Source organism: Penicillium canariense (assembly GCF_028826845.1).
Source record: "Penicillium canariense strain IBT 26290 chromosome Unknown utg000008l_segment0_segment0, whole genome shotgun sequence".
NCBI classification, from domain to species: domain Eukaryota; kingdom Fungi; phylum Ascomycota; class Eurotiomycetes; order Eurotiales; family Aspergillaceae; genus Penicillium; species Penicillium canariense.
Window position 1 is genome coordinate 1,892,836 of NW_026622735.1, and position 12,319 is coordinate 1,905,154.

Below are 12,319 nucleotides of genomic sequence, written 5' to 3' on the forward strand. Positions count from 1 at the left end.
GTTTACGCCGTGAGGGTCGCCGCGGCGATCAATCGACGAGTCACCGCCCGCCGGCTTTTCTTTTTTTCTCCGCAAAGCACCGACCGCCTCCACCAGATTCTCCGCCCTACAATTCCCCTCTGTGACGGCAATCAGCGCAAGGAGACAGGCGATTCCTCTCTTCTTCCATGCCACAGCAAGATTCCCGATGCGAGGATGTCTGCAGTTAGCCCGATGGCTGAACGCAGCGCCGAGAGGTCCAACGGCGAGCCTCACATCGGCCGGCTTCTCGTCCCAGTATAACTCTCTTCGATCCTTCTCAAACTCGGCGGCCTGGAGGGCACGGTCAAAGGGATCTCCAAGTAACCCGAACACGGACCTCGAGAAGCGAATCGCCGCCATTCCGATCGATCGATATCGCAACTTCTGCATTGTCGCTCACGTCGATCATGGCAAAAGCACCCTTTCCGACCGGCTACTGGAGCTCACAGGGACCATCCAGCCCGGCATGAACAAGCAGGTTCTCGACAAGCTAGATGTGGAGCGGGAGCGGGGAATTACGGTCAAGGCCCAGACCTGTACGATGATCTACAATCATAAGGGTGAAGACTACCTGCTTCATTTGGTGGATACTCCGGGCCATGTGGATTTCCGCGCCGAGGTGTCGCGCAGTTACGCTAGCTGTGGAGGTGCGTTGCTGCTTGTCGATGCCAGTCAGGGTGTCCAGGCACAGACAGTCGCGAATTTCTACCTGGCCTTTGCGCAGGGCCTTACATTGATCCCTGTCATCAACAAGGTTGACTTGCCCTCGGCTGATCCGGAGCGGGCTCTGGAGCAAATGAAGACCTCGTTTGAGCTGGACACAGAGAACGCAGTTCGGGTCTCAGCGAAGACTGGATTGAATGTTGCGCAAGTGCTTCCTACGGTTGTCGACAAGATTCCTGCGTATGTTTGGAGGGTCCCGTTTTGTGTGAGGAATAGTCTGTACTGACTGAATGCTCCTTTAGCCCCGTTGGCGATACCTCGAAACCGCTTCGCATGCTGCTTGTGGACTCCTGGTACGACTCATACAAGGGTGTTATCCTTCTCGTGCGCGTGTTCGACGGTGAGGTCCGTCCGGGCCAGCAGCTCATCTCCTTTGTCACTGGCCTCAAATACTATGTGGGCGAAGTCGGTATCATGTATCCCACGGAGACACCACAAACAGTTCTCCGGGCCGGCCAGGTGGGGTATATCTACTTCAACCCCGGTATGAAGCGTAGCCAGGATGCCAAGATTGGTGACACTTTCACGAGAGTCGGGTCTGAGAAACTCGTTGAGCCACTCCCAGGATTCGAGGAGCCCAAGTCAATGGTTTTCGTCGCGGTTTATCCCATGAACGCAGACCATTTCGAACATTTAGAGGACAGCATCACCCAACTTATTCTGAACGACCGAAGTATAACGGTTCAAAAGGAATCTTCCGAGGCGTTGGGTGCTGGATTCCGCATGGGCTTCTTGGGCACTCTGCACTGCTCAGTATTCGAAGACCGGCTTCGGCAGGAGCACGGCGCGAGCATTATCATCACGCCTCCCTCAGTTCCTGTCAAGGTAGTATGGAGAGATGGCACCGAAGATATTATCACCAATCCCGCAAAATTCCCAGACGACGACAATGTGCGTTTGAAGGTCGCCGAGGTCCAAGAGCCGTACGTGCTGACCACCATAACCTTCCCCGACGAGTATCTCGGCAAGGTTATCGAGCTCTGTGAAGCCAACCGAGGCGAACAGCAGAGTATTGAATACTTCACCACGAGCCAGGTTATTCTCAAGTATGAGCTGCCATTGGCCCACCTGGTTGACGATTTCTTCGGCAAACTGAAAGGCTCCACGAAGGGATATGCTAGTCTGGACTACGAAGAGTCTGCCTGGCGAGCCGGCAATATTGTCAAGCTCCAGCTCCTTGTCAACAAGGTGCCAGTCGACGCGGTGGCCCGCATCATGCACATGAGCCAGGTCAACCGGCAAGGGAGGCAGTGGGTGACCAAGTTCAAGGAGCATGTCGATCGCCAGCTGTTCGAGATCATCATCCAGGCGGCCGTTGGGAAGAAGATCGTGGCCCGTGAAACCATCAAGCCGTATCGGAAGGATGTCCTGGCGAAATTGCATGCCAGTGATGTCAGCCGGCGGCGAAAGTTGTTGGAGAAGCAGAAGGAAGGCCGGAAGAGGCTCCGCGCTGTCGGAAATGTGGTGATTGAGCACAAGGCGTTCCAGGCTTTCCTGGCTAAATGATTGTATTATAACTGTATTTATATTCTGTATACCCCTCAAATCTGCTGCCGTTGTTTACCTCTTGACTTCTCAATTTGCTATATGGATTTGCCTCTTTAGTTTCAATAAATATATAAACCATTCTAGGGTTCCTGGGAACGGACTAACTCTCTCCAGGGGCTATAACATAGTCCCACGAACAGTAGACGCTGCCAGGAGTGGTTCGAGTAGACCCTGGGAGTGAGAAATGCATCCCGGGACGTAGAGGTAATGAACCAATCACCGGTTGCTGTCATAGCAGTCTCTGTCGACCTACTCCTTCGCCTTACCTCACTCGCTTCCTGCTCGTATCCAGTCCTCTATGTCCTTTTAGCACCCCATCATGGAACTATGGCCTATACCTCGCTGTTTCATGCCAGAATTCACCTGGTCGGACAATGACGTCCGACCAATCTCGAATGAACAAATCCCACCAACGCCTCTACCAATATCCCCCCGACTCCGCCGACTCTGGGGTTTCCTGCACAAATACCTGCGCCGCTTTTCTAGGTCTTACTGCGGCCGGGTCGGGATCACATACGATAATCAAATTGCCCAACTTCCGTTTGGACTGATCTTGAAATGGTCTGATGGCACCCGATTAGAAGAAGTTCTGGCCATGCAAGTCGCACGAAGAGCTGGCTTTCCGGTCCCTCGAGTTATTTGTTACGGGGAACATCCTGATACACCACACGTGCCCGTCTCGATTCCTATGACTCGCGTGCCAGGCCAAGAGCTGGGGCAAGCATACGAGAAACTGAGTAACGAGGATCAAAAGTCGGTTTTACAAGAACTCAAAGTCTACTTGGAGGTGATTCGTGGATGGTCAAATCCGTGGGGCGGGAACAGAATACGCTCTCTGTTGGGCATTGCAATTAGGAGCGTTCGCGTTCCCAACCACTACGCTGGCCCCTTTGAATGCGAGGAAGAGTTCAACGACTATCTCATCCAACCTTCTTGGTCTGGCGGCTTTCCGTCTGAGGTAGCATATAAAGATGCTCTTGGTCTGGCCAGAGGTATGCGAAAATTATCGCATAGCATTGTTTTTACCCATGGGTATCTAAAACCGCATAACATCATGGTTGAGGGCGGGCGGATAACAGGCTTCCTGGACTGGGAATCGGCAGGCTGGTATCCTGACTACGGGGACTTTACTACAGCATTGCGATTCACACGGGAGGATCCCTGGTGGTATAGTTTCGTCATTGAACTTTGCGGCGGCTTGTACTTGGCGGAATTGGAATGTGAACGTGCATTGACTTCTCTAACAAATGCATCCTATTTTGGTAACGCCTACGGTGGACTCCTGGTTTGATTTGACTCTCTTGCTTCTCTCTATATTCTTTCCATATTGTTTCGAATGCTGATACAAATCGTCTATCAATGTTTCCTTGTTGCACGGTATGAATATGTAAGTAGATCTAGGACTCAGTTATAGGTAGGATTTATTCGGCAGAAATAGTAAAAGCCAGATTTTATCAGGCAAGGGGGGTCGGACTACGGAGGTGAGGGGGGTCTGATTACGAATTCCCTATATTGCCGGATAAAGACCTTACATGAATACAAGATGAAAATCTACTTGCGTTTCGCCCGTTTCCATCGTAATTTCAATCTCCTATTTCGCGGAGTATGTCTAAAGAACACCAGCAGTTCAGAATTGCCAATGGCCCTGTCAAAATTTCAATTTCAATTGAATTTCCGCGCGCGAGGAAGCCCAGCTAACAACATTATAATAAATAGTCCACCGTACCCGATGCGGCTTAAATGGTGGATGGGCCAGGGTTGAACAGTTTAGCTAGGACCCTTTGCTCCTCCCCGTCGTTGGCATCCCTATGGTATTGACGCTTGTCTTTGCAGGAGGCCTATGCATGGCTTTTGGATTTGCATGTGGCCTTCTTTTCAACCTTGGTTCTCTTTTGGACCATTGCCTCAAGAATTCCGACCCAACAGAAGCACTTGATCGAACCAAATAGCCTGTTGAAAGTTAGTTGGATTTTAAAATTGCTAATAACCGCGAGAGATATCGAGCTCATTAAAAGGTTCCAAGGGTTCAATTCACCGAAATGTGTTTCAAGAGCTGGTGGACTTCAAAATCTATTGTCACGAAGCCTTTGAGCGACGACATGACGGGCAACCTTTGCATTTACCCCCGAATTATTCAAGCACTTGCTCTTTACCATGGTCCCAGATGTTCTGTTGCAAACCAAAAGCCGCGGTATGTTCTATGTTGCTTTCAAATTGACTGTTGAGCAGAGTTCATACTAGCGTGGTCAGCATATTTAATGGCTTCTGATCAGAAACAGATTCGCGAAGTCCATGGCCGCGGGAATGACTTCTATTACTTCAGCCTGGGGGATTCGATGACATTCTTCTCCGGAATAATCTCTCATTCACATCGAGCGGAGTCAATTGAAGAGCTTCAGAACAACAAAATGACCGTCGTTTGTCAAAAGATCGGGCTACGTGCACGGGATACCGTGATAGATACCGGGATGCAGCTGGGGAACTTTCAGTGCGTTCGCAAATGTGGAACACGAGGCGAAAGTCACCCGCGTGACTTTGAGTTGCAATGGTGCTTCTGCAGCCTCACAGCGCCTCGAGAACCAGGGAATATCGTCAAACCAGAGCCGCATACGCTGTCTCCATTATCGCGACATTTCGCCGTCGTCTCACTTCGACAAAATCGTCTGTCTTGAAATGGCTGAATACATGGGTATTCGCAGGTTGCCAGCGTTTTTGAAGCAGATCTTCTGGAAGACCAAGGAGTGTTTTTCCTTCATATCGGTGGTCTGCGCAAGCGCTGGCAATTTGAACATTTGACCTGCGGACTATTTATGAATAAGTACATGTTCTCTGGGGCACATGCGTCGGTGCCACTGGGGATGTATATCAACCTTGTAGAAGGTGCTGGCTTTGAAGTCAAAAGCGTCGATACAATCGGGGTCCACTCTGAAACAACTATTTGGCGCTGGTATGGGATCTGGAAGAGCAACAACGGTGAAGTGGTAGATAAGTACCGTGAAAAATGTTACCGCATTTGGCAGTACCTTTGGCGTCGACAACCATTCAGGATCGAAATGGTGGCGCAACAGCGTATCGAATTCCTTTGGCAAAGAGTCGGAATCGGAGAGAGGGTTTTGGGTGTCAAGAATCAGCTTGGGGTGCGAAAGATGGTGCCTGATGGGCCTCCTATGCGCTTATCTCTAGGGAATGATAAAGCCTTCCAGGATGAAGCTTAGTGGGTCTTTGGTGGTGCATATTTCCTGAATTAGGAATCAAGTCCCATCCAATCTAAAAATATACCAGGGACAGTGTGTGTTGGTAGTTCTCAGCGCTATTTCCTCCGTTGAACCCATGCTATGCAATTAGAGTAGGGTGCGTGCAGCGTATTTGCCTCACTGTCCCACTTGCAGCTGATTTTGATCATTTGGAGTCCAACAATACCACCCGCAAAGGATGGAAGGATGCTCAGCAAGCATGCTTGGGGGCGGTTTCGAACCAATGACAACACATTTGCCATCATTCTAGTTGCCATCACTACCGCTGGCCCCCATGGCCCCCAAAAAATGGACGCCTACGGCCCCAGAGTTGGTTCAAATTGGCTTGGCAGTGCAATTGACTGACTCGTGCATTTATTCTATCTAGCTATGGAGGTATTTGGCGCCCGCACCTGAAACTTGCGTGGCTGTGCATGACCTGCGTCGTGACGGTTGACTCAAATCGACGTAAGTCATGCACTGCAGAGGAATCAAGACTGCGCCTATAGCATAAGAAGTAGGTTTATTAAAGATCAATATATTCTCATCCTCTGTGTGTTCAATGTCCGATCCTGTCACCTTTTGTCGCAAAATTTGGGCCGCGTGTACACGATAAGGCTAGGTGACCCATTGGGAAGCGGAAAAGACGATTGGTGCAACGATGAGGTCCTCCACCAAGACAAGGCCCAGCATCCGGCCAACTGCCGATCGTCGATACAGCGCTCGATACCTCATTCTCATCTACCGTGGAACGCGCGCGCATTTTGACCCCCTGGAAATCCAAAGACTGGTGGCACGGGAGCAAGCAAATTGTACCATTGTCCGACACTCCGAGGATGACAACGTCTCCAGTTATTTCGCTTTTGTTGACTTCGCGGGGAAGCGCTTCCAGACTCGTAATCTTGGACTTTTCGATACACAACAATATCACCCGAAATGGATACATGTCACATCATCACCATGGCGGAAGTTGGATGAAATGATAGCACAAGGAGACGTTCTGTGGAATGGGATTGTTCGCCCTAACAGGTACCCCTCCGCTGATCACAAAAAGCCTGCAGCCAGTAAAATATCTTCTCCCAGGCCTTGGGAGATGGTAGGCAGCGCGACGAGCGAAGCCTCGTTTCAGGAACTGTTAAGAAAGGAAATGACCATCGCGCAGTCAGATTCACCAGAGCCATTATTTGATGACTTCGATATTGGGGCTACTTCGGAGGATGGTGAGACGGAGATGGCTCGCAATGTCAAGTACTGGCAAGATGGGTATCGAGCAGGCTACAAAGCAGCAATGTTCAAGTTAAATGTTCTTCAAGCCACACCGAATGCTATTTCTAGGTAATAGATCTGCGATCTGAATGAGAAAAACCTACTAACTCCCAGTTATAGGCATTCGGATGTTTCACAATGTGCCCATTTCTTTTCACCAAATGACGGTACTGATGTGGATGGCGGCGGCTCGACTTCCTGCACCCAATCGCACATATCCACAGCAACAGGAAGTCAAATCCAGTCAGAGCTCTCAAAGCTGGACTGGAATTTTGAGCTGGATGATATCTGGAATCATCAGCGGGCTGAGTGATGGAAGGTGGACATAGTACTCATCATTTGTACTTCTCCTATATTTGAGGCCTATCCGATGCCATCTGTTTGTTGTGGATTTCTTCACCCTACTTGGCCTGAACATGTGTGGTATTTTTCAGAATTTGTGTAATAACCCGCTATGGGGTGTTTCAGAGGAATATGCGTCTCTATTCAAAGACCTGCGTCAAAAATGACCTCTCAACATAGATGTTTAGCTAAGGTACTCTTCGACACAACCTAATTCTCACATCTCCCTTTGGAAGTGCTGTACCTCCAGCTCTAGCGAGCCCTGGATGGGACCATTCGGCAGCGCCAGCTGGCTGTATGTCCCAGAAGACCACGATAGTCGCTGCAGCCTCGAGCACTTCATAATATGAAAGTTTCTGCCGCTTGCATACATCTACAGGTGAACCCCAGGGACTGACGCGTGCAAAATCCACCGCACCCTTGCCGTCTAACAAATTTGTCTATCTGCGGTCCTGCTGTTGGGTAATAAATCGCCGAATGTCGTAGGTTTCAGGCTAATGCCAATACCTCGAGTCAGATTGGTGAAGACCCAATGGAACAGATTCATATTCCTTCTTTCGAGCTTATATATTCTCTCCGATTGTGATACCGGAAATCCCTGTTCCTGCGCGGATACGGAGCTAGCTTCACGAGTATATTGGTCGATATAATATCCAGTGACTGCGAGGTCTGGCTTTACGTTCCTGAAGCTGTTAATCTGGGTATAGATCCTCATTTTTTCAAAAACCCTAACTGGAACAGTGGTGTTCGTAACAGAATATCTCTCTAATTGAATTTGATCGTGGACAGTCCAGCGGAGCTCGGGAATTCCCGGACATGAACAAAGGGTGACATTTCTTCGCGAATGGCCGCTGGTAGATACGAGTCTTGATAGAGATTGAACAGTAGCCAAAACACAGCTACATGGGCGTTGGTCTATGCCACCCGTAGTGGAAAAGCGTGAGATGCGATGCATGCCTCTATCATGGAGAACTCGCCAAGGGCCTTCTCCCAGAGCCGGATGCGGTTGTTTATGACGCTACTGACGTTGTCCAAATTACCCCATCGAACAGCGGTGGCCCCTGCACCCGCTTCTCCTAGAGTAGTGGCGACTGGGCCATTGTGGAGATCTGCCATTGTGCCTTTCACTTGGCCACGAGCGGCAGGTTTCAATTCAGACAGGGGCATCCAGGTACAAAGATCCATGAGAAACCATGGCACTGATGGCTCCCTTGTCGTCCCAAACATTGTGCATGAAATAGCGACCATATCATGGTTGTTCACAGGGGCCTGCACCCCGAGCACCTCCTCAGCCAGACTAGGTGATATTTCCTACCTCCAAAAACAGCAGCAAATATGCCGCGATTCACCTGTCGGTTTCACTTGCAATCAATCTACTGCTCGTGTATTAGATTAATGAGCAACTCACCTGGGATGACTCAGCCATTGCTGAGGTTTTATGAAAAAGGGGATGTGATGGCCGAGCCACGGAACCGTGTAAGGGATGATCTTTACGATAGGGGACTTTCGCGTATAGCTTCGTATGTTGACAGCATGACGGATCTCAGCAAGAGTCTTGGTAAATATCATACAGCCAAGCAGTAGAGCGAATACCCAGGCAGTGATCGTTGTAAATGAATGTTGCAACATGTTGCTGGTCAATCAATATTGACTTTGCGATGGAGACATCCTCCAGTCTGATTTCGTCTCCCTTGGGTGTGTCTCCAAGTCCTTTCAAAGCTGTTTCCCACCGGGTATTGCACAAGCGTGGCCTGTCTAGATGAGCAGATATCCATACTTTCGGAGAAAGGTGGGGAAAATTCGTGACATATTTGTCGCAGATGAGACACCGTCTCTGTGTCCCATTTGAGTCGTCTAGCTTTCCAGTACAGGAAATATTATCCTCCCATTTTCCGAATTCCTTATTATATTCTTGCTTGAATAAAAATAAAATATAAGACAACCCGAATCGCTCTTTCTAATATCTGTCCATCTGAAGTTCTTAATATTATTTCTTTCGCGGCTATGGCGACAGAAAGACAGTATTCTGCCGAGCTGGAAGCAAAGGTGAGCCCGCAGCTCCCCAGCCGCTTCTATTTCGCATTCTTCTCCATGTCAGCACTGGCACTGGCGGCAGCACTATCGACAACATCGCTGTCTATTGCCCTTCAGGTAAGGAGCCTGTGCTACTCGCAAACAGAATTCCGATTCTAGGCTAAAGGAGTTCAGACCATCGCCCAGGACTTTCACTTGTCCAGCCCCAAAACTTTCTGGCTGGGGACGTCAACTGCTCTAACTTCCACTATCATCCAACCGTGTTGTGCAACCCTGGCAGACGTCTTTGGTCGCAAGGTGGTGTTGACAGGCAGTGCCCTGCTCCTCACCGTCGGGTCACTCATGGGGGCCGTCGCCCCAAATTACAGCACGATCCTCGCAGGCCGTACATTGCAGGGCTTTGGATCCGGGGGAATCTCTGCCCTTACAGACATAATTGTAACAGACATTGTTCCGCTCCGTGTCCGCGGCAAATGGTTCGCCTTTATTAGTGTACCGTGGGCCATCGGCACCACCATAGGGCCAGTCCTGTCCGGTATCCTGACTACCGAGGGATCCTGGGTAAGATACTCACTGCTCCTACCTACCCCGTAATATGCCTAAGGAGTCTAGCTGACCTTAGCCTCTAGCGGTGGGTTTTTGCAATCAATGTAATTTCCAGCACTGGTGCAACCATCGCCTGTTGGTTCGCGCTTCCACCTTTACCTAGCGCCCAGCACTGCCTGTCAAACCTCCAACAGGTGGACTTTACTGGCTTCCTGCTTTTAGCATTTTCCTTGGTTGCGATTCTGGTACCGATCATGCAAGTAGGTTTTACCCCTCTTGCCCATCATAGACCACACTTGCTAAGTCAACGCCAACCAGGCATCTGTCGTATATTCTTGGCAAGATCCCCACACTCTCGTACCACTACTAGTGGGTGTCTTGGGCCTATGCGTTTTCCTTGTTTATGAACTGAGGTGGGCCCGCAATCCTCTTATACCGCTTACACAGTTCCGAAATCGATCGTGTATCCTCACTTTCTTTTGCACTATGCTCCACGGAATGGTTCTCTGGTGTATAATGTACTATTTGCCCGTCTACTACGAAACCATCAAAGGCTTCAGCAGTCTCGACAGCGGGCTGGCGGTGTTACCTGAAACGCTGACCTTGGTCCCTGCATCCATTCTGATTGGCTATCTGGTAAGCTGGACTGGCAAGTACCGATGGGCAATATGGATGGGGTGGACGGTCTCGACCATTGGCTCGGCAATTTTGTACCTGCTCACACCATCAACCCCGAACGGTATGTGGATCATCCTGAATCTTCCACTTGGAGTAGGCATGGGCCTTCTATTTGGAGCCATGGGATTTGCGGTCCAGGCAGCTGTAGACGCTGAGAGAGTTCCGTTGGCCGTGACCCTCTACTCCTTTTGGCGTGCATTTGGTGCAGTAAGATATTCCCCTTAGGGCGTTCATCTGCTGCCCGCAAATTTTAGCTAACATTAAAAAATATATCAGGCACTCGGAATCTCGATAGGCAGTGCGATTTTTTCCAGTGGACTTGAGGGCCAGAACGTCAAATCTCGTAGCTGGGTACCTGATGAATCTGCCATTGTCAATATTCCATTTTGCAAAAGGGACCGAGGAAAACAATCGTCCATAAGGGAGGTTTCAGCACTCACCAATTCAGAGATGGGTGCTTTGCGACATGTTTGGATTTTCTGTGCAGTAGCTTGTGCTGTCGCACTCATAGGGAGCCTTGGAATCGAATCTTTCTCGCTTGACCAACCCTTGGTCAAGACTAGAAAGCAGGACCTAAGGTGTGATGATGATCGTGCAGCAGTTGTATAGATGGTATCATGTTCCTTCTGAATTGCTTAATAGAGCAGAACATGGAGATGATTCAAGCTACGCGTCATAAAGTATGAATTTTCTAGCAAGGAGACAGCATATATTACTAAACTCAGGCGCCACCACCCGCGCACGCGTGAAACCAATCCTTTATCTCAGTAAACTGGCGTTTCCGGCCGAATGAAGATACTACTCATCGGAACAGGAGGTTGCCTGCCTCGTCTGGGCTGTGTTAAATCCGCCATTTGATTGAAAACCCTGAAAAACCCGTCGTGATCTACACTGACCACGCATCCACTCGTGGTATCGCGAACCACACACACTTAGGATCATCGGCGACAGACAAGCTCAACCGTCGATTAATTCCTGTATCACAATACCTCAGTCAGTTCGTGTTGGATATCCGGCACCGCCCAGGGAAATCCAACCTAGTCGCGGATGGCCTTTCACGTCTGCCATCCACACAGACTCCCGAACCAGACTCCAATGTTCTCGACGAAGTCATCGACGCATGCGCGGACGAAGTGCCTTGTTTCGTGACCTGCTTTTTCGAAATCGACCTAGAATACATGGCGGCGCTGGAACGCGGCTACCATGTTGACCCAGTTCTGGCCCGTATCTGGAAGAACGTGGACGACGGCAAGCTCGCGGCCTAATTCATACGTCGTGACAATTTGCTATGGTTCCAGGACCCCTCCACACCAAATTAGGAGAGATTGTGTATTCCACGCACGATGGAGCGAGATATCCTCGAAGAATACCACAATGCCCAGAACCATCTTGGTTTCCATCGCGTATACTACCAAATTCGCGCATCTTACTACACGCGGGGTCTCGCCAAACGGCTAACCCAATACATCTTCCATTGCCTAAAATGCCTATCGCACCAGACGGTACGTCACCAGCCATCCGCTGAGCTTCACCCAGTGCGCCCAGATTAGTATGCATATTTTCAGAGTCTCGAACAAGAGAGGAGACTAGGTATCTTATAATGGCAGAACGAAAATTCTGAGTTTACGGCGACTTTCCGGTCAAACTTCAGCTTACCAGCTCACTACGTTTCTCCCGCTCTTTTCTACTTGACTTCTTACTGGTTCTGACCATGTTTTCATTGCGTCATTTTCCTTGTCCTCTCGAAACTTATTAGACGAACCAGAATTTTGTTATGCCATTTATGTCATGATCGATCCATAATCTGGACTATAGTAGATCATTAATCTTTTAAACGTTCCAGCGACCAGCCGGTCGGACTCTGAAGAGGTGGATACCGTGATATAGAACACGATCAATCGTCACTCTGAAAAGACATGGAATTTTGT

General features: G+C 49.6%; 7 protein-coding genes across 7 annotated transcripts; 6 read left to right on the forward strand and 1 right to left on the reverse strand.

The window, feature by feature from the left end:
• Positions 1 to 187: 187 nt before the first annotated feature.
• On the forward strand, positions 188 to 2,250 carry N7482_010627 (GTPase GUF1; the record flags this gene model as incomplete). Its single annotated transcript, XM_056692751.1, has 2 exons — positions 188 to 924; positions 987 to 2,250. The coding sequence occupies 2 exons, from the start codon at positions 188 to 190 to the stop codon at positions 2,248 to 2,250; spliced, it is 2,001 nt and encodes a 666-aa protein (XP_056538708.1).
• A 361-nt stretch (positions 2,251 to 2,611) lies between these two features.
• N7482_010628 (uncharacterized protein) lies at positions 2,612 to 3,583 on the forward strand (the record flags this gene model as incomplete). The annotated part of the gene is made up of 1 exon (XM_056692752.1): positions 2,612 to 3,583. The coding sequence occupies one exon, from the start codon at positions 2,612 to 2,614 to the stop codon at positions 3,581 to 3,583; it is 972 nt and encodes a 323-aa protein (XP_056538709.1).
• Positions 3,584 to 4,446: 863 nt separating this feature from the next.
• On the forward strand, positions 4,447 to 7,104 carry N7482_010629 (uncharacterized protein; the record flags this gene model as incomplete). Its single annotated transcript, XM_056692753.1, has 6 exons — positions 4,447 to 4,483; positions 4,522 to 4,934; positions 4,992 to 5,506; positions 5,914 to 5,993; positions 6,164 to 6,860; positions 6,912 to 7,104. 6 exons carry the CDS (start codon positions 4,447 to 4,449, stop codon positions 7,102 to 7,104), a joined length of 1,935 nt encoding a protein of 644 aa, XP_056538710.1.
• A 944-nt stretch (positions 7,105 to 8,048) lies between these two features.
• On the reverse strand, positions 8,049 to 8,559 carry N7482_010630 (cytochrome P450; the record flags this gene model as incomplete). Its single annotated transcript, XM_056692754.1, has 2 exons — positions 8,049 to 8,444; positions 8,542 to 8,559. The coding sequence occupies 2 exons, from the start codon at positions 8,557 to 8,559 to the stop codon at positions 8,049 to 8,051; spliced, it is 414 nt and encodes a 137-aa protein (XP_056538711.1).
• A 578-nt stretch (positions 8,560 to 9,137) lies between these two features.
• Positions 9,138 to 11,000, forward strand: N7482_010631 (uncharacterized protein; the record flags this gene model as incomplete). The annotated part of the gene is made up of 5 exons (XM_056692755.1): positions 9,138 to 9,284; positions 9,327 to 9,728; positions 9,884 to 9,973; positions 10,032 to 10,598; positions 10,668 to 11,000. 5 exons carry the CDS (start codon positions 9,138 to 9,140, stop codon positions 10,998 to 11,000), a joined length of 1,539 nt encoding a protein of 512 aa, XP_056538712.1.
• A 180-nt stretch (positions 11,001 to 11,180) lies between these two features.
• Positions 11,181 to 11,656, forward strand: N7482_010632 (uncharacterized protein; the record flags this gene model as incomplete). The annotated part of the gene is made up of 2 exons (XM_056692756.1): positions 11,181 to 11,220; positions 11,328 to 11,656. The coding sequence occupies 2 exons, from the start codon at positions 11,181 to 11,183 to the stop codon at positions 11,654 to 11,656; spliced, it is 369 nt and encodes a 122-aa protein (XP_056538713.1).
• Positions 11,657 to 11,734: 78 nt separating this feature from the next.
• Positions 11,735 to 11,992, forward strand: N7482_010633 (integrase zinc binding domain-containing protein; the record flags this gene model as incomplete). The annotated part of the gene is made up of 2 exons (XM_056692757.1): positions 11,735 to 11,893; positions 11,957 to 11,992. The coding sequence occupies 2 exons, from the start codon at positions 11,735 to 11,737 to the stop codon at positions 11,990 to 11,992; spliced, it is 195 nt and encodes a 64-aa protein (XP_056538714.1).
• Between the last annotated feature and the right edge of the window lie 327 nt (positions 11,993 to 12,319).